This window comes from Salmo trutta, unplaced genomic scaffold (genome assembly GCF_901001165.1).
Source record: "Salmo trutta unplaced genomic scaffold, fSalTru1.1, whole genome shotgun sequence".
NCBI classification, from domain to species: Eukaryota; Metazoa; Chordata; class Actinopteri; order Salmoniformes; family Salmonidae; genus Salmo; species Salmo trutta.
In genome coordinates this window covers 2,098,082-2,120,893 of record NW_021822941.1, presented here as the reverse complement: position 1 = coordinate 2,120,893, position 22,812 = coordinate 2,098,082, and the positions used below count along the sequence as shown (strand labels likewise).

Here is a 22,812-nt window from a genome sequence, read left to right as displayed (position 1 = left end):
TGTCAACTCGGGGATTCAATTTTGCAACCTTTCGGTTACTAGTCCAATGCTCTAACCACTAGGCTACGCTGCCGCCCCAATTCCCTATATAGAATAGCCTGCTACTTCTTACCAGGACCAATAGGGCTTTATTCACTATATAGTGTAGCCTGCTACTTCTGACCAGGACCAATAGGGCTCTGGTCTAAAGTAGTGCACTATATAGGGAATAGGGTGCCATAGGACTCTGGTCTAAAGTAGTGCACTATATAGGGAATATGGTGCCATAGGACTCTGGTCTAAAGTAGTGCACTATATAGGGAATAGGGTGCCATAGGGCTCTGGTCTAAAGTAGTACACTATATAAGGACTATGGTGCCATAGGGCTCTGCTCTAAAGTAGTGCACTATATAGGGAATAGGGCTCTGGTCTAAAGTAGTGCACTATATAAGGACTATGGTGCCATAGGGCTCTGCTCTAAAGTAGTGCACTATATAGGGAATAGGGTGCCATTTGGCATGAAGCTTTATTTACATTTGAGTCATTTAGCAGACGCTCCCCACTGAGTACAGACGTCAATTCAACGTCTAATGCGCGTTGGTTCAAAGTCATTTAATTGAAAGGATGTGGTGACAACATTGATTCAACCAGTGTTTGCCCAGTGGGTCTTACCCTGAGAGAATAACAGCAGTGAGTGAATACATTTTCAGATTTATTTAATGAGTTTTTTTTTTTTGGTACTGTATCAAATAGCACTGCTAGTCGTCTTTGGTCGCATTTAAAAGATATTGATACAATTTATTCACAATGATGAAAAGTACACATATCACATTATTTGCATGAGTTTAGGTCGATATATTTTCATTTTTACAGTTTAATTCATTAACCACACCGTTAAAACACAAATACTAGTACTTGGGCGAAGGATTCAGTATGGTACAGTAACAGAATTTGGTAACAGAATACAGTAACAGAATCAGTAACAGAATACAGTAACAGTTGTCTGAATTTGGTAACAGAATTTGGTAACAGAATACAGTAACAGTTGTCTGAATTTGGTATAAATCATCAGTGTTGCATGAATAGTTGTGCCCTGCCATTCTTTGTGCTCATTTACATATCATACAGTACAATTACTTAAAGGGAAGTCCTAGGTTACATCCTAAATGGTACCCTTTGTAGTGCACTCCTTTTTGACCAGGACCCATATGGCTCTGGTTAAAAGGTAGTGCCCTATTAAAAGGGAATAAGGTGCTATTTGGGACTTAAAAGAGACCAAGGTTTCTTCTTCTGTAGTGTTTTGGCACACTGCTGTATGTTCATATGGAGGGTCATTCCACGAAAAAAGGTCCTTTTGTATTCCTTTGATATTTTAAGTAGAAAAAAAAAAATAAAAAGCCTGTTATATTAAATGAAGCGCCCTTTAATATAGACCACATGGAAAATTCAATCATTACGATTTTTTTTTTATATGAATAAGACTTGCTAAAGTGACATAATTCAGCATTTGACATGTCCTCCCTTGCACCCTCTGCGACTTCTTCTAGGAAGATTTTAACCGACTTAACCCAAAAAACGTCCCCCATGTTTTCACCATCATTGTAAAGCCCTAGTTATTTTGTTACTTTGACAAAGTCATTTCTAAAGATTATTTAGGGATTAAATTACCTGTCCCTCATTTTAAAGTGAACCCTCTTGCGTGAACTGAAGTCTCATTTTAATAGGGCAAAATTTTTCATAACAAAAAAAAAAAAACATTCAAAAGAGACATTGAACATCTAATAATCAAAATCATGTAAAAGCAGGTGAGCTGGTTTTACTCTTTATGGCCATTTTCTGGCGTTTTGTGTTGGAAAACTGAGCGTGTCGAGCATTACAAGTCAACCCTTTTACCCATAGACAGACAGGCTAGAAATGTTTTAACAATTAAAATTTTTTTTTGGTGATTCTTGCATTTAAATTGCCACTTCCATGTTGCACACGAGCTTTCCTTCTCCCGTCACAATGGGAATTACGATGAGATCATCAACCCCGTTAATTTATCTGGGATTGAATAGGCACCTACTGTGGTACTCGAGATGGGAAAACCTGCCATGAAGTTGAATATGTGCTCTTTATGACAGAATATTAAAATGAGGTGAAATCAAACCTTTTTTTTCTTTTTTTTTAAACCAAGTTACACTTCTCAAAAAGGCACTGAATTTGTGGAACGACCCGTGAAACGTACACATACAGTTAGTTGGCGGTTGGTTCATCCATCATTAAATTTCCTTGATGACTTTGGCAACAAAGAAAAAAAAAAAAAAGATAATGTCATTAATTAGTACAAGTTATTACAACGGTCTGGCGTTGGTTGTTTCAGTCCCAAGAAAGCAAGCGCTCGTACATGCACAAACGAGAATCAACACATTTGTATTATCCATGATACACTATTCAATACCTGTTTGGCTGTACACTCCATTTTGTTTTTGTGAAGCCCAGTTTGATCCCACACACATCCCAGTGACCTCTGAACTGTGTGTCCATAGTGAAAGTGTAGCGTAGACCAGAACCTGTAGCATTGTTTCCATGATCTCTATTTTCTTCAACTGTATTGTTGGTTACGGGCTCGTAAGTAAACATTTCACGGTAAGGTCTACTACACCTGTTGTATTCGGCGCATGTGACTAATAACATTTGATGAGCAGAAAAATGGTAATCATGGTTTCTTGAGTTTCCGCGTCTCTTGTATACAATCCCAGACCAGCCTTTTCCTGAGTGATTATGTTCCCTTCTCAAAACATCAGCGTCAAGCAAGGAGAGCACATGAGGAAAGGAAACAAGGAGAGGAAACGCTTTACACTATCCCTTTTTAAAAGGAAGCTGGAGAAAGGATACAAGGAATTGCTGAAAGACAAGTGAAATGCAACCCAGCCAAAGATCTTCAAGGACACAAGGAATTGAGGACTTTTGAGATACGGCCCAGCTCGACATCTCCCAGTGGATCGTTGGTTACAGGACACAAGGAATTGAGGAGACTATTGAGATATGGCCCAGCTCGACATCTCCCAGTGGATCGTTGGTTACAGGACACAAGGAATTGAAGAGAGTAGATCCTTCAGAAAGACTTGAGAAAATACTTATGAGACGCAGCCCGGCCCCTTAGACCTTCCCCCTAACTCTTTAGAGGACTTGAAGAAAGACTATTGAAACGTGTCCTGGCCCTCTAGATCTTCCAGAAGATGTTCTTCCTGTACAGCAGGAAGGAGATGAGGACCCAGCAGGAAGTGGCCAATAGGTTCTGGGTCAGGTGCTCTGCGTGGGATTGGTTGTTGGCCATGCGCCAGCGGAACGGGAAGTATTCCTCCAGGACCTCGTGTCCCACGTACACCAGGATGGAGTTCATACCTGGAAAGGGTCAAAGGTCAGGATAGAGCACAGGGGTCAGAGGGATTGTTCAGGAGTTGCGTAACATTTAGATAGAAATGTATAGTTTAGGACAGACGTGATTCTCCTGTCACGCAGAATAGGGATCATTGTCAGATCTATGCGTTACATTTCTATATATGCAGATTGAAATATATAAATGTACAAAGCAGAGCTGCTGACACAGAACTAGTTCTCACCAGGGTAGTAGAAGGGCGCCCCAGACCACCACCTCCTCACATCTACTGTGTAGTAGATCAACACCAGAAGCAGCAAGCCAAAACACGCCAGGGTGGTCACGTAGGAGAGAGACCTGACAGACAGACAACTCAGAGGTTGATTATTCCACACTACACTATTAACTAGGGCACTAATTATTCCAGGATCGCTACATTTATTCCATGGCAACAAAATAAAAACACAAAGCAAACGGTTTGGTGCTTTAAAAACCTGCTGGATGTAAAATATGGTGTGCTACAACTTGGAAAATAAATAAATGTGACTCTGGATGCCATCATAATGATGTTTGTTTCCAACATAATGATGTTTGTTTCCATCATAATGATGTTTGTTTCCATCATAATGATGTTTGTTTCCAACATAATGATGTTTGTTTCCAACATAATGATGTTTGTTTCCAACATAATGATGTTTGTTTCCAACATAATGATGTTTGTTTCCAACATAATGATGTTTGTTTCCAACATAATGATGTTTGTTTCCAACATAATGATGTTTGTTTCCAACATCAGGGCTGTTTTCCTAAAGAAGGTAAATCAGCTTTTTATTCTGTTTTCTTGCCACGACACTAACGAGTATTGTCCCGGCCCTACTAGGAAATATCAAGGGCCAGTTTCCCACACACAGATTAGCCTAAAACTAGTCCTGGACTACGAAACATGCTCAATGAAAAGTCTCCATTCAAAGTGCTCTTTAGTCCAGGACTAGATTTAATCTGTGTCCAGGAAACTGGCCCTGAGTGTTATACTGCACTATATGTGGCCTGGTCTCCTTACCATAGATTCTTGTTGATGGGGATGAAGCCTTCATTCAGTGAACATTTGGTCAGAGTGGCTGATATGATTCCCTGGAAAGATAAACATTTAGATACATCACGCTGACAAGGAAAATACATGCACGGTGAACACAGAAATACTATGCTACTATGTCTCAGTGTTGTCATATGAAGACATATGGAGAGGTTTAGTCTGATAAAAGATGCAATATACCAAGGCTGTGTGGCTCAGTTGGTAGAGCATGGTGTTTGCAACGCCAGGGTTGTGGGTTCGATTCCCACGGGGGACCAGTACGGAGAAAAAAATGTATGAAATGTATGCATTCACTACTATAAGTCGCTCTGGATAAGAGCATCTGCTAAATGACTAAAATGTAAAATGATATACCAAGGCTGCCCGACAGACCAAGGCTACGCGACAGACCAAGGATACCAGACAGACCAAGGCTGCCAGACAGACCAAGGCTTACGCGACAGACCAAGGCTGTGCGACAGACCAAGGCTACAGACCAAGGCTTACGCGACAGACCAAGGCGTACGCGACAGACCAAGGCTTACGCGACAGACCAAGGCTTACGCGACAGACCAAGGCTACCAGACAGACCAAGGCTACCAGACAGACCAAGGCTACGCGACAGACCAAGGCTACCAGACAGACCAAGGCTACCAGACAGACCAAGGCTACCAGACAGACCAAGGCTTACGCGACAGACCAAGGCTGCGCGACAGACCAAGGCTGCGCGACAGACCAAGGCTTACGCGACAGACCAAGGCTATAGACCAAGGCTTACGCGACATACCAAGGCTTACGCGACAGACCAAGGCTTACGCGACAGACCAAGGCTTACGCGACAGACCAAGGCTACGTGACAGACCAAGGCTTACGCGACAGACCAAGGCTATATACCAAAAGCTAATACAGTAATGACAAACAGCAATGTGATCATCTCACCATAACCAGGCTCCATATGAGGAACCGGGCCATTATACTGGAATGCTGATCCTTGTAGTGGAGGAGGATCTTTCCTGCCTGGATACAGATATCAGGGACAAAAACGGAGCCTCACAGTTAATCCCATTTATTACATTAGACTGATCCATTCAGTTATGCTGAGACATTCAACTCCACGTCTGCAATTACACACATCGGTCTAGTAGTGTAGAAACAGAACCACTGGAAAGAGAAGGACGAGGGAAGGAATATGTGAGAGAAACACAGATTAGTTTGGATGCAGAGAAGGAGTGTTGAGAGAGACAGACAGACACAGAGAGAGAGAAACAGAGACCGCAAGAAAGAGACAAGAGAGACTGCGACAGAGCGAGACAGTGAATGATAATTCCAGTGACCTGTAGTCCCAGGAAAGCCATGAGGACAGAGTTGATGCTGCCAAGGACTCCCTCTGGATCAAAGGGCATGTGAGACTTGTAGATCACCTGAAAAATGGACACGTCACGTTACGAGAAGAAAAAAAAACACCTGCAGAAAGTCATTTTTCTCTTTGTTGCCTGAAACAAGTCAGTGTTAACTCACCCGCGAGGAAGGTGTTTGGTAGATGTGGTTCTCTCCCAGTAGCCAGCGGTCTACATATCCAGCTGCTCCCCCTGTACAGTTAGGGTACTGGCCCATGTCCCCAATACCACCCGGGCCCAAATAACCACTAAGGAGAGAGAAGATGCTGGTCAGTAGGTGATTTGAGTCAGGTGTTAGTTATCTCCTCGTTCCTATCACCTCCAGCTACCCTCAGACTCATGGACGAGGATTAAATCATATATGAACTATATCACTGTACGTTTAGTCCGTCAGAAGTACAACTCAAATCAACTATTGTCAGACGAGTTGCATACGTAAAAAGTCAGACCATTGTTTTTGGGGGGGGGGTCGGAAAATCATCTCCGTTGTCATTCATCCTGCGACAGATCCATGGAAACTGTGTTGTCTCAATGTGTTCACAGCCATAGTCTTCCCTCTTATCTCACCTTGGGCAGTCAGGAACAGGAAGCAGGAAGGTCAGACAAAGCCACACGGTTTCCAAGACGATCACACACAGCCAGGCTGGCCAGTAGAGCAGGAACTCACGAGCAGAGTACCACCAAGCATCCTGGGTAAAAAAAAAATATTTAAAATAAACAACCCCAAAACAAAACAACCGTTTTGGTCACTATGGAAACAATACCGACCAGCAGACAATGAGTCGGGTAAAACATTAACACCAAGTGAAATGGAATGGGGGTGAATTCTGTCTGAAAACAATCTCTTCCGTACATCTAGAACGGTCAATGTCACAGTTAGCTGATGTTGAGTGTCAGAAGATGGTTATGTGACAATGAGTACGGTTACATGCACATTAATAATTAGATATTAAACTGATAATGGCAGCACGCTGATTATGCTAAAGAAATGTAAACATCTTACTCTGCTCATCTTAATCAGCGTAAAAAGGTCATAATTGAAGTAAACACAGGCCTGGTTTTCTGAGCTATCTTTTAAACGATTAGGACATTGTAAGCATCTTAAATCGGTGTTCCAGAGGTGTATTTGATCTGAGCATCAGCCGAGCGAACCTCCCTGTTACGCGCGAGAGAGTTCAGAACAACTTTAAATATGCATCTTAGAAATAGTTTTCACATATAAAGTTTGTGTCCAAACTCAGAATCAAATACGATTCACAAAAATAACATGGTCGCTGTGGTTGAATGTTCATTTTATTGCCGATTTTCTGCGTTTGTCAAAGTCCCATCAGGTAGTATGATTTCAGATGTGTCCATATAAACAGGATTATTAGGGAAATCATTCTTCTTGCTAAGCATGTAAACGTTTTAAACTAACTATTATATTGATCTGACTGTAACCGGCTGTACTCAATGTGAGCGTTACGACATATATTTAGAGATACATTTTGACATGACATTATTGTGACATATATTTGATTACAAGTGTAATAACATGGTTATAAGGCTGGTCTGACCACGGGGACGCGGTTATAAGGCTGGTCTGACCACGGGGACGCGGTTATAAGGCTGGTCTGACCACGGGGACGCGGTTATAAGGCTGGTCTGACCACGGGGACGCGGTTATAAGGCTGGTCTGACCACGGGGACGCGGTTATAAGGCTGGTCTGACCACGGGGACGCGGTTATAAGGCTGGTCTGACCACGGGGACGCGGTTATAAGGCTGGTCTGACCACAGGGACGCGGTTATAAGGCTGGTCTGACCACGGGGACGCGGTTATAAGGCTGGTCTGACCACGGGGACGCGGTTATAAGGCTGGTCTGACCACGGGGATGCGGTTATAAGGCTGGTCTGACCACGGGGACATGGTTATAAGGCTGGTCTGACCACGGGGACATGGTTATAAGGCTGGTCTGACCACGGGGCAGGGTTATAAGGCTGGTCTGACCACGGGGACGCGGTTATAAGGCTGGTCTGACCACGGGGACGCGGTTATAAGGCTGGTCTGACCACAGGGACGCGGTTATAAGGCTGGTCTGACCACGGGGACGCGGTTATAAGGCTGGTCTGACCACGGGGACGCGGTTATAAGGCTGGTCTGACCACGGGGACGTGGTTATAAGGCTGGTCTGACCATGGGTAGGCTGTCCAGGCGGTTTCTCACCACACACAGATTCAGACATGGTTATAACATGGTTATTTGTGTTATAACAGTATAATAACAGTTTATTTACAGAGGTCCTGTTAATTCTACATGTAGTTATATCAGTATAATGAGATGTATTCTGAGACTGACCACAGGAAGGTTGTCCAGGCTGTTCCAGGCAACACAGAGGTCCAGAGAGGCCACCACCAGATAGGAGAAGGCCAGACGCTGAAGCACGCCAGGGATACGCAGGGAGTCCCATGATACTGTAGTACACACACACACAGATTAGAAGAGTAAAACATTGTAAGGGAGTGAGCACGTGTGTGTGTGTGTGTGTGTGTGTGTGTGTGTGTACTGACGTGGTCCCTGGCAGTAGTTGGGGTTGATGATGAGGAGTCCTATGAGGAAGAGCTGAACACTCCTCCAGACTGCCTTGGTGAAGAGAGAGAAGCGAGACAAACCACACCGCAGGGCTGAGCTGACAGACAGGGATATAGATGTGCCCATGATGAACACAAACCTGAGAGAGAGACAGAGAGAGAGACAGAGAGAGAGACAGAGAGAGAGACAGAGAGAGAAAGAGAGAGACAGAGAGAAAGACAGAGAGAAAGACAGAGAGAAAGACAGAGAGAAAGACAGAGAGAAAGACAGAGAGAAAGACAGAGAGAGAGACAGACTTCACTAGAGGCACACAGTTTCCTCCTTTGAAGCAAAGTTAGATTTCCTCAATAAAAAGCCAATACATTTTGTCCTTAAATACAAAATATAAAAACTGATATTACCAGGGAAAGACCAAATCAGCAACTGTGAGTCCTGTGAAGAGGGGAAAAATATTGTCATTTTAACAATGCAGTTCAGTCTTCTAATTTTTCCTGAACATATTGTTGGATCTCCAGCACTTGCTAAAAACCACTAGAAGTGTGTACTTAATATTTTCCATTTCAGAATGGTGGACTCACCGTTCCAGCTCTCGTGTCTGAAGAACCAGTACCTCCCTCCTCCGTAGTTCACAAACACCATGATGACCAGGGACAACCCTCTGAAAGTGTCCAGGGATCGGAGCCTCCGGCTGGGGGTGGCGGGGAGTATGGTGTCTGTGGCTGTCTCCACCGTCCTGCCTGGAAACCCCAGCTCCTAGGAGAAAAGAGGAGAGTAAGTCAAAAGGTGTTAGTGTTGGGCTGGAACAAAAGCCTGCATACCCTGTATAGTATAAGCTCTCCAGAACCAAGGATATTGAACAATGCTTTAGGAGCATAGTTCAGCCACGTTGAGAAGAAAATATAACTCTGAACCCAACAAAAGAACACTAAAACTCCCCTCAACTGTAGCGACCCCCCCCGATCATCTGTAGCGACCCCCCCCAATCAACTGTAGCGCCCCCCCCCCCGATCATCTGTAGCGACCCCCCCCCCGGATCAACTGTAGCGAACCCCCCCGATCAACTGTTGCGACCCCTCCCCGATCAACAGTAGCGGCCCCCCCATCAACTGTAGCGAACCCCCCCCCGATCAACTGTAGCGACCCCCCGATCAACTGTAGCGCCGCCCCCCCCCGGATCAACTGTAGCGACCCCCCCCCCGGATCAACTGTAGCGAACCCCCCCGATCAACTGTAGCGACCAACTGTAGCGGCCCCCCCCGATCAACTGTAGCGACCCCCCCCGATCAACTGTAGCGAACCCCCCCCCCCGATCAACTGTAGCGACCCCCCGATCAACTGTAGCGCCCCCCCCCCCCCGGATCAACTGTAGCGAACCCCCCCGATCAACTGTAGCCCCCCCCCCCCCCCGGATCAACTGTAGCGGCCCCCCCCCGATCAACTGTAGCGACCCCCCCCTATCAACTGTAGCGACCCCCCCCTATCAACTGTAGCCCCCCCCATCAACTGTAGCGAACCCCCCCCGATCAACTGTAGCGACCCCCCCGCGATCAACTGTAGCGACCCCCCCGCGATCAACTGTAGCGACCCCCCGGATCAACTGTAGCGAACCCCCCCGATCAACTGTAGCGCCCCCCCCCCGATCAACTGTACCGACCCCCCCCCGATCAACTGTAGCCCCCCCCCGGTCAACTGTAGCGAACCCCCCCCCGATCAACTGTAGCCCCCCCCGATCAACTGTAGCGACCCCCCGATCAACTGTAGCGACCCCCCCGCGATCAACTGTAGCGACCCCCCCGCGATCAACTGTAGCGATCCCCTCCGCGATCAACTGTAGCGACCCCCCCCGATCAACTGTAGCGACCCCCCCCGATCAACTGTAGCGACCCCCCCCGATCAACTGTAGCGACCCCCCCGATCAACTGTAGCGACCCCCCCGATCAACTGTAGCCCCCCCCGATCAACTGTAGCGACCCCCCCGATCAACTGTAGCGACCCCCCCGCGATCAACTGTAGCGACCCCCCCGCGATCAACTGTAGCGATCCCCTCCGCGATCAACTGTAGCGGCCCCCCCCATCAACTGTAGCGAACCCCCCCCCGATCAACTGTAGCGACCCCCCGATCAACTGTAGCGCCGCCCCCCCCCGGATCAACTGTAGCGACGCCCCCCCCCGGATCAACTGTAGCGACCCCCCCCCCGGATCAACTGTAGCGACCCCCCCCCCCGGATCAACTGTAGCGACCCCTCCCCGATCAACTGTAGCGGCCCCCCCGATCAACTGTAGCGACCCCCCCCATCAACTGTAGCGAACCCCCCCCGATCAACTGTAGCGAACCCCCCCCCCGATCAACTGTAGCGACCCCCCGATCAACTGTAGCGCCCCCCCCCCCCCCCCCGGATCAACTGTAGCGAACCCCCCCGATCAACTGTAGCCCCCCCCCCCCCCCCCCGGATCAACTGTAGCGGCCCCCCCCGATCAACTGTAGCGACCCCCCCCTATCAACTGTAGCGACCCCCCCCTATCAACTGTAGCCCCCCCCATCAACTGTAGCGAACCCCCCCCCGATCACTGTAGCGACCCCCCCGCGATCAACTGTAGCGACCCCCCCCGCGATCAACTGTAGCGACCCCCCCCCGATCAACTGTAGCCCCCCCCCCCCCCGGTCAACTGTAGCGAACCCCCCCCGATCAACTGTAGCCCCCCCCGATCAACTGTAGCGACCCCCCGATCAACTGTAGCGACCCCCCCGATCAACTGTAGCGACCCCCCCGCGATCAACTGTAGCGACCCCCCCCGCGATCAACTGTAGCGATCCCCTCCGCGATCAACTGTAGCGACCCCCCCCGATCAACTGTAGCGACCCCCCCCGATCAACTGTAGCCCCCCCCCCGGTCAACTGTAGCGAACCCCCCCCCCGATCAACTGTAGCCCCCCCCGATCAACTGTAGCGACCCCCCCGATCAACTGTAGCGACCCCCCCGCGATCAACTGTAGCGACCCCCCCCGCGATCAACTGTAGCGATCCCCTCCGCGATCAACTGTAGCGACCCCCCCCGATCAACTGTAGCGACCCCCCCCGATCAACTGTAGCGACCCCCCCGATCAACTGTAGCGACCCCCCCGATCAACTGTAGCGACCCCCCCGATCAACTGTAGCGACCCCCCCCGCGATCAACTGTAGCGACCCCCCCGCGATCAACTGTAGCGATCCCCTCCGCGATCAACTGTAGCGATCCCCCCCGATCAACTGTAGCGACCCCCCCCCGATCAACTGTAGCGACCCCCCCCCGATCAACTGTAGCGACACCCCCCCGATCAACTGTAGCGACACCCCCCCGATCAACTGTAGCGACCCCCCCCGATCAACTGTAGCGACCCCCCCCCGATCAACTGTAGCGACCCCCCCGATCAACTGTAGCGACCCCCCCGATCAACTGTAGCGACCCCCCCCGATCAACTGTAGTGACCCCCCCGATCAACTGTAGCGACCCCCCCCGATCAACTGTAGTGACCCCCCTCGATCAACTGTAGCGACCCCCCTCGATCAACTGTAGTAGCGACCCCCCCCGATCAACTGTAGTGACCCCCCCCCGATCAACTGTAGTGACCCCCCCCTCGATCAACTGTAGTGACCCCTGTTCTAGAACTAAGTCTGGAGAATGACCACCACAGAGACTCACTGAGTTGATGAGCCTCTCAGTTTCCATGGAGTTGCCCAATCGGAACATCAGATTCTTCACCACGTCCAGCCTGTACCATACAAGACATAACCAATCGATTAGGAGAAGCCTCTGATCATCTCTCCACAAAAATGCAGATGGCAGACTCAAGACAATGGGATGACATACGGTAACAAACATAGTAAATGAAAACCTGTGTTAATGTTTTCTAAAATAATCCAAACCTACCCCATGACTGTGCCTCCAATAGCAGACAGTATCGCCAGTCCCGTGAACAACAGAAAGGCCACCATGATGGCTTTAAGAACAGAAAGGCATTTCATTGTTCAAAATAATGGTTTCAGAGCATAAACATAAGTGTGTGTGTGTGTGTGTGTGGATGTGAGTGTGTGTGTGTGTGTGGATGTGAGTGTGTGTGTGGATGTGAGTGTGTGTGTGTGTGTGTGTGTGTGGATGTGAGTGTGTGTGTGGATGTGAGTGTGTGTGTGTGTGTGTGTGTGTGAGTGTGTGTGGATGTGCATGTGAGTGTGTGAGTGTGTGTGGATGTGAGTGTGTGAGTGTGTGTGTGAGTGTGTGTGGATGTGCATGTGAGTGTGTGAGTGTGTGTGGATGTGAGTGTGTGAGTGTGTGTGTGTGTGTGTGTGTGTGTGGATGTGAGTGTGTGTGAGTGTGTGTGTGTGTGGATGTGAGTGTGTGAGTGTGTGAGTGTGTGTGTACTCACGCAGGTAGCTGTTGACCGTTTCTGTGTCAGTGACCACGGAACAGTTGACCACTGAGGAGTCGTTCAGGTTCTTGACCCACAGAGAGTAATTACCATGCTCCCAAAAGTGGAAATGAACCCTGGGGAGGAGACAGGAAACTACTACCAGTGAGTGTACTTTCTGTATAAATACAATGTACTTCCTAGATATTTAATTGAATTATACCCTACAGTCCAAAATCCAACTGTAGACACTGAGGTCCAATACTTTCAGATCTATAATAAAGGGTACGTCCCAAACGGTATCCTTCTCCCTACATAGTGCACTACTTTAGTAGAGTCCTGGTCACTAGTAGTGCACTATATAGGGAATAAGGCTCTGGTCTAAAGTAGTGCACTATATAGGGAATAGGGCCCTGGTCTAAAGTAGTGCACTATACAGGGAATAGGGCTCTGGTCTAAAGTAGTGCACTATATAGGGAATAGGGCTCTGGTCACTAGTAGTTCACTATATAGGGAATAGGGCCCTGGTCTAAAGTAGTGCACTATATAGGGAATAGGGCTCTGGTCTATAGTAGTTCACTATATAGGGAATAGGGCTCTGGTCACTAGTAGTTCACTATATAGGGAATAGGGCCCTGGTCTAAAGTAGTGCACTATATAGGGAATAGGGCTCTGGTCACTAGTAGTGCACTATACAGGGAATAGGGCCCTGGTCACTAGTAGTTCACTATATAGGGAATAGGGCTCTGGTCTAAAGTAGTTCACTATATAGGGAATAAGGCTCTGGTCTAAAGTAGTGCACTATATAGGGAATAGGGCTCTGGTCACTAGTAGTTCACTATATAGGGAATAGGGCTCTGGTCTAAAGTAGTTCACTATATAGGGAATAAGGCTCTGGTCTAAAGTAGTTCACTATATAGGGAATAGGGCTCTGGTCTAAAGTAGTGCACTATATAGGGAATAGGGCTCTGGTCACTAGTAGTGCACTATATAGGGAATAGGGCTCTGGTCACTAGTAGTTCACTATATAGGGAATAGGGCTCTGGTCTAAAGTAGTTCACTATATAGGGAACAGGGCTGGACATAGGGCCAGGGTGGGTAGTTGGTTGGTTAGTAGTGGTAATGTTGATAGGTGGGTAGTTGGTTGGTTAGTAGTGGTAATGTTGATAGGTGGGTAGTTGGTTGGTTAGTAGTGGTAATGTTGATAGGTGGGTAGTTGGTTGGTTAGTAGTGGTAATGTTGATAGGTGGGTAGTTGGTTGGTTAGTAGTGGTAATGTTGATAGGTGGGTAGTTGGTTGGTTAGTAGTGGTAATGTTGATAGATGGGTCCTTACTTACGTGCAGAGTTCCAGGCTGACGAGGCTGCTGTTGAGCTGCAGGGTGATGCCATGCTGTGTGCCCACGGTGAAGTCCACTGAGCTGGGAATGCCTGGTCCAGGGCCTGCTGGCACCACACCCAGGGGCTGGTACACACACTGGAGCACAGGGGAAATATGACGACAACAGTGTGTGTGTGTGTGTGTGTGTGTGTGTGTGTGTGTGAGATAGATACAGCAGTAAAGGTCAGTCTTACCTGATAGCAGTGGTCTGATAGCCAGCTCACGACCATCTCAGCACCCAGCTCGTTGTTCACAGTGAGAGAGGCCTCGTCCATCTTTACTACTGTAGCCTTATGCCGAGGGTGGCATACTGGAGAACACACGCACAGAGAGAGAGAGAGAGACAGACACACAGAGAGAGACAGAGAGAGACACAGAGAGAGACAGAGAGAGAGACAGAGAGAGACAGAGAGAGAGACAGAGAGAGACAGAGAGAGAGACAGAGAGAGACAGAGAGAGACAGAGAGAGAGAGACAGAGAGAGACAGAGAGAGAGACACAGAGAGACACAGAGAGACAGAGAGAGAGACACAGAGAGAGAGAGAGAGACACAGAGAGAGAGAGAGAGACACAGAGAGAGAGAGAGAGACACAGAGAGAGAGAGAGAGAGAGAGAGAGAGAGAGAGAGCACATGAGACACCGCAGATCTGATAAGAATAGTCACACACATTCTTTGATGAACAGTGGTGTAAATAGAGGCTTATATTTACGCTGAGACACACACACACACACACACACACACACACACACATTTCTAATGTAGATAGAACGTGTACAATGGTCCATCAATGCAGGCCTACACTGCAGTAGCTGCTTAGTGACTGATACTCTCCTCGTTGTTGTTGACAACCGTTTACCTTTGAATCAAAAACTCCTGCTGTACAGACTATCCTTCAAACGCCATTGTCCTCCTTTGGCATGCACAGTACTTACCACGAATAAGACGTAGTCAGCCCCTAACCAATGTGATCGGTAGCTAAGCTAGCCAAGACTAGCCTCCAGTCAACAGCCCTACTAGCCTTCAGACTGCTGCTAGTTACTGAATCACACTAGAGAGAGGGAGAGAGAGAGAGAGAGGGAGGGAGGCATGACGTTATGGCTATCACACTCCGATATCATGTGATTTATTAATCCACTTCTCCTCCAAGTGAAGAAGAAGAAGAAAATATATCCCCGAGGAGCCGGGAAGTTTAAACGTTGCTGTGATATAGGGCGGTTAGCTAAACCAGCGTTTTTTTTCGGTGGCTGACATTGGCCAAGGTAACATTAACTACATGACTTAAATGTAACTACACACCGTTGTAGTTGATAGGAGATTCCCAAGTTAGCATTAGCTACAGCACACATTACGTGGCTAGCTACGGCTACCGTTGTCTCTACCACGTCTGTCGCTTCTTACGACCAAACCGAGGAAATGAAACCACCGAACTGAGATATTTCAATCATTTGTGGCGTAAACTTTCACACAAAGAGTGAGTTTTCATATTGTTTAACTAGCTAACGTTAGCCTTGGGAGTTTTTTTTAAACTAGCACGGATGGATTTAATTAACTATTCATCATTTTACTTACAGGGGACTTCTGCCACGCAAATGGCAACCAGCAAAGTAACCACTGCTAGGAAAAACACCTTGTAATGCTTTTCTGGCTGTACCATGTTGATGTTTTTCTCCCTTCCCTCCCAGTCCCCACCGCCTGAAGATGTGCCTTTGTGTTTCTTCTTTATTTTGCCTCTTTCCATAACACTTCCGATCCCACCTTGTTTTTTACATGCTAGTGGGAGCGAGGAGGGTCAAAGTACGATTACATAACGGCGCTGCACATGAATCAACTCGTGATGACTGCGATTTCCAGTAGCGGTGCGTGTGTAAAACTACTGGGGAAGCCATGTCCATAGTTCTGATGTGTGTGTGTGTGTGTGTGCAAGTAGAAACACGTTGACTCACCCTACTTGTAGAGAAAAGCAAATGCTCCTCCTCTCTTTCATGTTGATGAAATGGTCTATCACTCTGTCATACAGGTACCCGCTTTTATTTTTTGTTGTTCTAGGCTATATGGTTAAAATGCTCGCTAGCATAACTTCCATTCATGGTCAACGTTAGCTAGTTAACATTAGCCTTCTACATCTAGCTGCATGTTGAACTTCCATCCTCTCAGGCCAGGGGCACAACAATGTATGAATTAATGGTTGGATCAGAATCGTTGTTATAATCATTAGCCAGTATGGAGAATTAAGTAAAACTGCAAATTGTATCTGAGCAAGAGAGGAGTTGCCACATTTATCCAATAAACCCTTTTCCAATAATTTATCAAGCGAATTAGCTAAGAAGGAATACCGACGAAATAAGAAGCAAAATTCGGTGACATAATAAAGGAATTTGAACATGTCGCAAGAGAAAATAAGATTTGCCTTTATTAAACTCGCCAGATCATTTTCCATCAATGGATATCGATTAAACACGTTTGACTGCTATGATTGTAAATAAATCCCTTTTGCGCATGTGCATAACTACAGATCAATCCGACAGGAGAGTTTGAGTGATGAAAGTTGGACAGAGGAACTCGAAATCTCTGAGCAAGAAACACTTGGACAAACTTTTAAAAAATAGCCTGTCTTCTGGCAAATGTGCGTTATTAGACCTATGTGTCAGATGTGAAGAACACAAACTGTTATAAATGGCATATTTTGCGAGATTGACTTTTCTTTTCAATAGGTATATGTTACTGACTAAAATCTGGGATTAGGATTGTAGGCTAATTCAATTTTGCCATGGTTTGCTTAGCTAGATGCAGGTAGCCTATAGCCCCAGATAGGCCTACATCTCATTTCAGATAGTAGCCAAGGCAAGATGTGAACTGAAAGATTTAGCAGCATGGTTAGTTCAAATTGACAGACTAAACATGGCCGTTAATAATTGCATAATAACACAAGGCTACAACAACAATACACTGAGGTCATAGGCTATTATTTTTTCATCGGTTTGCCAGCTCCACGTAGGCTAAACTAAGGGGCACAAATATTTACAGTAGCCTACAATGGCATATAAATGAATAGGCTACTTGATGACAACATATGCAGATGTTACATTCTCTACATCTAATATCAGTTTCATCGTGGAACTTTTTCCTATAAAACAGAAGCACAGATCTTTCCATAACTTCCAGTTAAAAATGTCCACTTGTGCAGCGCTCCAGACCCAATAACTGAGTATGTGTAAAACCCTTTGCTTGATCCAGTTTTCCATAAGTAAAGTCGACATTAGAATGCAGTTTAAACCACCTCTGATCGAATGTAACTAATGCGCTTTATTGCTAGTGCGCCTAAAGTAGTTTTCTAGTGGTTTGTAGCTGTTATTTCTTCATACGCATCAGTTCTAGCACGCACTTTGATATGTTTTATTGAAAAATGGTTGGAAATATGTGTGAAGTTATCACAATGTGCGCGCATGCTGCTATGGCTCATTCACTCACGTGACTCTCCACACACACACACACACACACACACGGATTTCCCCACCACTCACTCAGCAACAGCCTGCCTCACTGCCTGTTAGTCAGCAGCGGTAGGTCACAGTGAAATATATATATATAAATATATATCTTATTTATTTATTTTTTTCAAAAGAAATGCCATTGCGGCGGATGTGTAAAATATAAGTAGCCCAAAAACCCGCGACCAATACATTTCCACCCGCGACATCGTATTGAAAGTAGCAACATTTCTGGAAACCGGCTGACATGGCAATCTTGCTTTTCGGAGCTCTGCTCGTCCGGATGGAACGCACCTACACAATCAAGGATTAGCTGCCGATTACCGATCAATCGAACTAAGAGCGGAAGTCGGAGAATGCACGATGACAAGAAGCTAGCTTGATATTAAAGAAACAAAAGCCCAAATTACCTAGCGCATAAGTGTTTAAATATCTGTTCATCCAAAAGAGGGGATTAGACATTTGAAGAAAAAAAGGTAAGCAGAAATAATCAAGCTAGCTAAATTATCTTAAATACTAGCAAAGCCCAAAAGCTGTCTGACTAGCTAGCTAGCTTACTAGTTTTATTTTATAGCAACTAGGAAGCTAATATACATCTTTCAGTTTTATTTGTTGTCACTCATAAGATGTGATGTCACTTAGATGTTCTGGCAGAAGTGTCAGACAACTTACTAGTTAGGTATCAGAGTAGCAACTTGACCAGTGTGCTACCAGTATTAGCTACGTAAACCTAGCTAGCTAACGTTATGTGTGAACATCATACAAAGCTCTATGGTATGTGAACACACAAGCTAGGTCTGAACCATTGACTTAAATAAATAATAGTTTGCGCGTTGTTCAGCCCATATATCTACTGAGAAGTGTAACAACTTTGTGCATGTTTCTGTGAACTAACTATTTGTTTGTGTTGACTTCAGCTGGATTTTGTCTTTGAGGAGCTAATAATGCTGCTATATGTTGACATAGAGGATGGACCCAACACTAACATTGTGTTGCCTTCAGGTATATTGTTGTCTTTCTGTAGCTAGCGTATAACGTTGTAATGTTGTGTTGTATCAGGATGGACCCAGCCTTGTTGAGAGAGCGGGAGCTCTTTAAGAAGAGGGCTCTCTCTCAGCCCACGGTTGAGAAGAGACCTGCAGCCTCCGAGTCAGGTGGTTCCAAGAAGAAGAAGTCCAAAGCTGACAAAGAGGCCTCCGGGTCCAAACATGGCGCAGGTAAGACCAGGCGTGTATTAATTACGCCGATCCTGTTGCAAAACATTTAGTCTGTTGCGAAAGGTTTCCATTTACTCCAAATAGAAAACATTTTTCAAAGAAAAATAGTTTAAATTGGACAAATGAAGGTAGGTCCCTCCCTGTTTCGTTTGTCCGGTTTGCTTCCATTTTGTTCTTAAGTGGTAAACTGTTTCCGCTGCAAGAATGAATACACCCCAGAAGGGCTCTACAACCTGGGCTGTATTCATTAGTATAAATTGTAGTTAAAGGTTTTGCAACAGAAAAACGAAAACAAGCACTTCTTATTGGACAAATTTAGGTGTGTCCCTTCCTCCCCCATTTCAGCCTTTTTACTTCCGTCTGGTTTCTACTAGTGAGTACACACCTTTTTATATTTGGGTCATGTTCATTAGCCACCAGATGGAACAAATCTGACTGAAACGGGGAGAGATTACCTAAATTTACCTGTCAAATAAGAAACGCTTGTTTTCGTTTTCCGTTGTAAAACATACAGTCTTGAAATCTATTATACTGCTGGTTGTGTGTCACATCTGTAGCCTGGGTACCTGCTTGCTTCTACATTCTACAATGAAAGTGTTATTTTCTACAAACATGTTTAAATGGCTTGTTTAGTTTTTCTTCGTTGACCACAAACACTCGTTGTACACTTTAATAAGCTTCATTTCAACATCAGTCAGTACTTTTGAAGTGAGACCACGCAGTTTGTTTTTCTTACGTGATAATTGTTTATTCATCATCATCATCATCATTTTAGGCAAGTGAAATAATACCTTGTGCTCAATGCAAGTAGGCTATTTTATTTCCATCGGTGTGTGTACAGGTGCCCCCCTTCAAGAGAGAGTAGTATCATGGCCACTTGGCTGTGGTTTAAAATATGTTGGTGACATTAGCACAGGCCACATGTTGATTACATCATTACTACACAGCAAGTTGTGAACAGTTTTTGTCAAATGGATGAGATCTTCACACCAAAGGCAGTCAAAGCACTAGGGCATTGAATAAAAACAATCTGTAAATTACATTAAAATGTGGGACTTCTTCTGTGGTAGCTGGATCTTTTGTTGACATTTTTAAAGTAACTGTCCAGTGAAAACAGAATATTAACTTTGAAAGTGAGCTTAACTCATAATGTTTTTGATTAATTCCCATAATCGTATTTGTGGTCAAATCATAAATTGGAGGGAAAAAAACACTTCAAAACCCCCCACCTCAAACTTGGATCTCAAACAGACCATTTAAAAAAACGCTTGTTATTTCCTCATATGGGATGAGGTCATCATCCTGAGCAGGATGAGATGGCCAATCAGCGGTCTGCTCCATTAATATTTTTAATAACCAGTACACGCCCACACCATTCCAACACAGAAAAGCTGCTTTTTAACATAATTACTATTTTTTGTAAAGGAAAACTTTCATAGAAATCTGGAAACACTACGACAGTTACTTTAATTTTTGGTCATCTTGGTCGTTGACTTTGGGTGACTTCCTTGCTCTGTAGGGTCCTAGAGGGTTGCCTATCATTGTAAATCTCCTCTGTGTCTTTAGCTGTCTCGAATGGTATGTCTTGTACTTACAATGTGGTGATGGATGAAGATGCAGGCTAGGCTAAACATCCGTCGAATAATAGACTTGTCAAAACCTCTGGACTTGGCAAAGGAGAGCTCTTCTTCTCTCCTGCCTTCCCTGCTGACGTGCTTTGAATAGAAAACACCACCATTCCACACACACACACAATCTCACACATACGAAGGTGCAGTCTCATTATTCTCCAACTGTGAGCACACAGCACAGTCAGTTTCGGGTTCAGATTCAGGGTCAACGGTCATGACCTAACTTCCTGCTTGTCACTGTGGCAACGACCCCTTAACCCCTTTACACCACCTCGGTTTGTGACCCCGTGGGACTGCGAATCTTCTCCACCATGTTCTGGAAGGGTCCTTCCTCCTCCATCAGGTCACGATGGGTCTTCCCCTGGATGAGAAGGAAAACCGTAGTTTAGATGTAGACCTGTTATTGTACGATGTTGACAGCATGGAGGCCTGTCACCTTCATAACCGTAGTTTAGATGTAGACCTGTTATTGTACGATGTTGACAGCATGGAGGCCTGTCACCTTCATAACCGTAGTTTAGATGTAGACCTGTTATTATACGATGGAGGCCTGTCACCTTCATAACCGTAGTTTAGATGTAGACCTGTTATTGTACGATGTTGACAGCATGGAGGCCTGTCACCTTCATAACCGTAGTTTAGATGTAGACCTGTTATTATACGATGGAGGCCTGTCACCTTCATAACCGTAGTTTAGATGTAGACCTGTTATTGTACGATGTTGACAGCATGGAGGCCTGTCACCTTCATAACCGTAGTTTAGATGTAGACCTGTTATTGTACGATGTTGACAGCATGGAGGCCTGTCACCTTCATAACCGTAGTTTAGATGTAGATCTGTTATTGTACGATGTTGACAGCATGGAGGCCTGTCACCTTCATAACCGTAGTTTAGATGTAGACCTGTTATTGTACGATGGAGACCTGTCACCTTCATAACCGTAGTTATAGATATAGATCTGTTATTGTACGATGTTGACAGCATGGAGGCCTGTCACCTTCATACCAACACTGGTACAAGGTAGTGTACACATGATGGGTCTTCCTCTGGGTGCAGAACAACACGTTCAGACCAATGTTACAGCATGAAAACAATAGAGAAAGGTGTTTAGGTTAGATCCAGGTTATACAATGTGTTTAGGTTAGATCCAGGTTATACTATGGGTTTAGGTTAGATCCAGGTTATACTATGGGTTTAGGTTAGATCCAGGTTATACAATGTGTTTAGGTTAGATCCAGGTTATACAATGTGTTTAGGTTAGATCCAGGTTATACTATGGGTTTAGGTTAGATCCAGGTTATACAATGGGTTTAGGTTAGATCCAGGTTATACAATGGGTTTAGGTTAGATCCAGGTTATACTATGGGTTTAGGTTAGATCCAGGTTGTACAATGGGTTTAGGTTAGATCCAGGTTATTGCTTTCATATGAACAATGGCACAGGACATGGGCGTGCCCGCTGGTGATTGGTTGGTAAAGATGCTGTTCCACACTCACACATGCTGGAAAGGTTGTTTGAAACAGAAACAAGGTTGACTAGAAAAATAGCCACTATATCAACATGACAGCTTCAATTTAGTGCTGGTCTTTATGTCAGCCCTTTAAAAACTATACTGACAGAGTGGTCTATGTCCCAGAGCTCCTCTTACCTTGGCACAGCAGAATTACACTTCAGCAAATTATACAAACAAGCCTGGTCTCACCCTGGAACAGCTGAATGGACAGTATAGTAACAGGCCCAGTCTAACCCTGGAACAGCTGAATGGACAGTATAGTAACAGGCCCAGTCTAACCCTGGAACAGCTGAATGGACAGTATAGTAACAGGCCCAGTCTAACCCTGGAACAGCTGAATGAACAGTATAGTAACAGGCCCAGTCTAACCCTGGAACAGTATAGTAACAGTATAGTAACAGGCCCAGTCTAACCCTGGAACAGCTGAATGAACAGTATAGTAACAGGCCCAGTCTAACCCTGGAACAGTATAGTAACAGTATAGAAACAGGCCCAGTCTAACCCTGGAACAGCTGAATGAACAGTATAGTAACAGGCCCAGTCTGACCCTGGAACAGTATAGTAACAGTATAGTAACAGGCCCAGTCTAACCCTGGAACAGTATAGTAACAGTATAGTAACAGGCCCAGTCTAACCCTGGAACAGTATAGTAACAGTATAGTAACAGGCCCAGTCTAACCCTGGAACAGCTGAATGAACAGTATAGTAACAGGCCCAGTCTGACCCTGGAACAGCTGAATGGACAGTATAGTAACAGGCCCAGTCTAACCCTGGAACAGCTGAATGAACAGTATAGTAACAGGCCCAGTCTAACCCTGGA

General features: G+C 45.7%; 3 protein-coding genes across 6 annotated transcripts in view; 1 reads left to right on the top strand and 2 right to left on the bottom strand.

Annotated features, from left to right (window-relative positions):
- Positions 1-1,438: 1,438 nt before the first annotated feature.
- On the bottom strand, positions 1,439-15,902 carry hgsnat (heparan-alpha-glucosaminide N-acetyltransferase). 2 transcript variants are annotated; one of them, XM_029746423.1, is made up of 17 exons: positions 15,712-15,902; positions 14,337-14,452; positions 14,102-14,238; positions 12,782-12,900; positions 12,289-12,358; positions 12,061-12,130; positions 8,959-9,133; positions 8,782-8,812; positions 8,359-8,519; positions 8,147-8,262; positions 6,377-6,498; positions 5,931-6,057; positions 5,747-5,833; positions 5,352-5,429; positions 4,401-4,471; positions 3,585-3,697; positions 1,439-3,366 (listed from the first exon to the last, which is right to left on the bottom strand). In XM_029746423.1, exons 1-17 carry the CDS (start codon positions 15,878-15,880, stop codon positions 3,185-3,187), a joined length of 1,944 nt encoding a protein of 647 aa, XP_029602283.1. In that variant the 5' UTR covers positions 15,881-15,902; the 3' UTR covers positions 1,439-3,184. The 2 variants fall into 2 exon arrangements, with proteins under 2 accessions (XP_029602283.1, XP_029602284.1); XM_029746424.1 differs by lacking the exon at positions 15,712-15,902 and adding an exon at positions 15,075-15,191.
- gtf2e2 (general transcription factor IIE, polypeptide 2, beta) overlaps positions 15,321-22,812 on the top strand; it is a 27,457-nt gene continuing 19,965 nt past the window's right edge. The window contains exons 1-2 of one of the 3 annotated variants that reach the window (XM_029746426.1): positions 15,321-15,613; positions 18,690-18,847. In XM_029746426.1, the coding sequence (XP_029602286.1) occupies positions 18,691-18,847 (157 nt within the window). In that variant the 5' untranslated portion in view covers positions 15,321-15,613; position 18,690. Of the gene's footprint in view, positions 15,614-15,914; positions 15,999-17,861; positions 18,107-18,689; positions 18,848-22,812 lie in introns of those variants that run through there. The other 2 variants (XM_029746427.1, XM_029746425.1) reach the window with 2 other exon arrangements.
- Positions 20,261-22,812, bottom strand: part of smim18 (small integral membrane protein 18) — a 14,724-nt gene continuing 12,172 nt past the window's right edge. The window contains exon 3 of the mRNA XM_029746428.1: positions 20,261-20,839. Coding sequence (XP_029602288.1) covers positions 20,741-20,839 — 99 coding nt within the window. The 3' untranslated portion in view covers positions 20,261-20,740. The remainder of the gene's footprint in view (positions 20,840-22,812) is intronic.

Bases quoted from the DNA above. Each gene is read 5' to 3' on its own strand.
- hgsnat (XM_029746423.1), bottom strand. From the start codon at position 15,880: ATGGAAAGAGGCAAAATAAAGAAGAAACACAAAGGCACATCTTCAGGC. The intron at 12,131-12,288 runs GTAGGTTTGGAT...TGTATGGTACAG, and splicing joins ATTGGAGGCACAGTCATGGG to GCTGGACGTGGTGAAGAATC. The intron at 3,698-4,400 runs GTAAGGAGACCA...TCTGTCTGTCAG, and splicing joins CCCATCAACAAGAATCTATG to GTCTCTCTCCTACGTGACCA.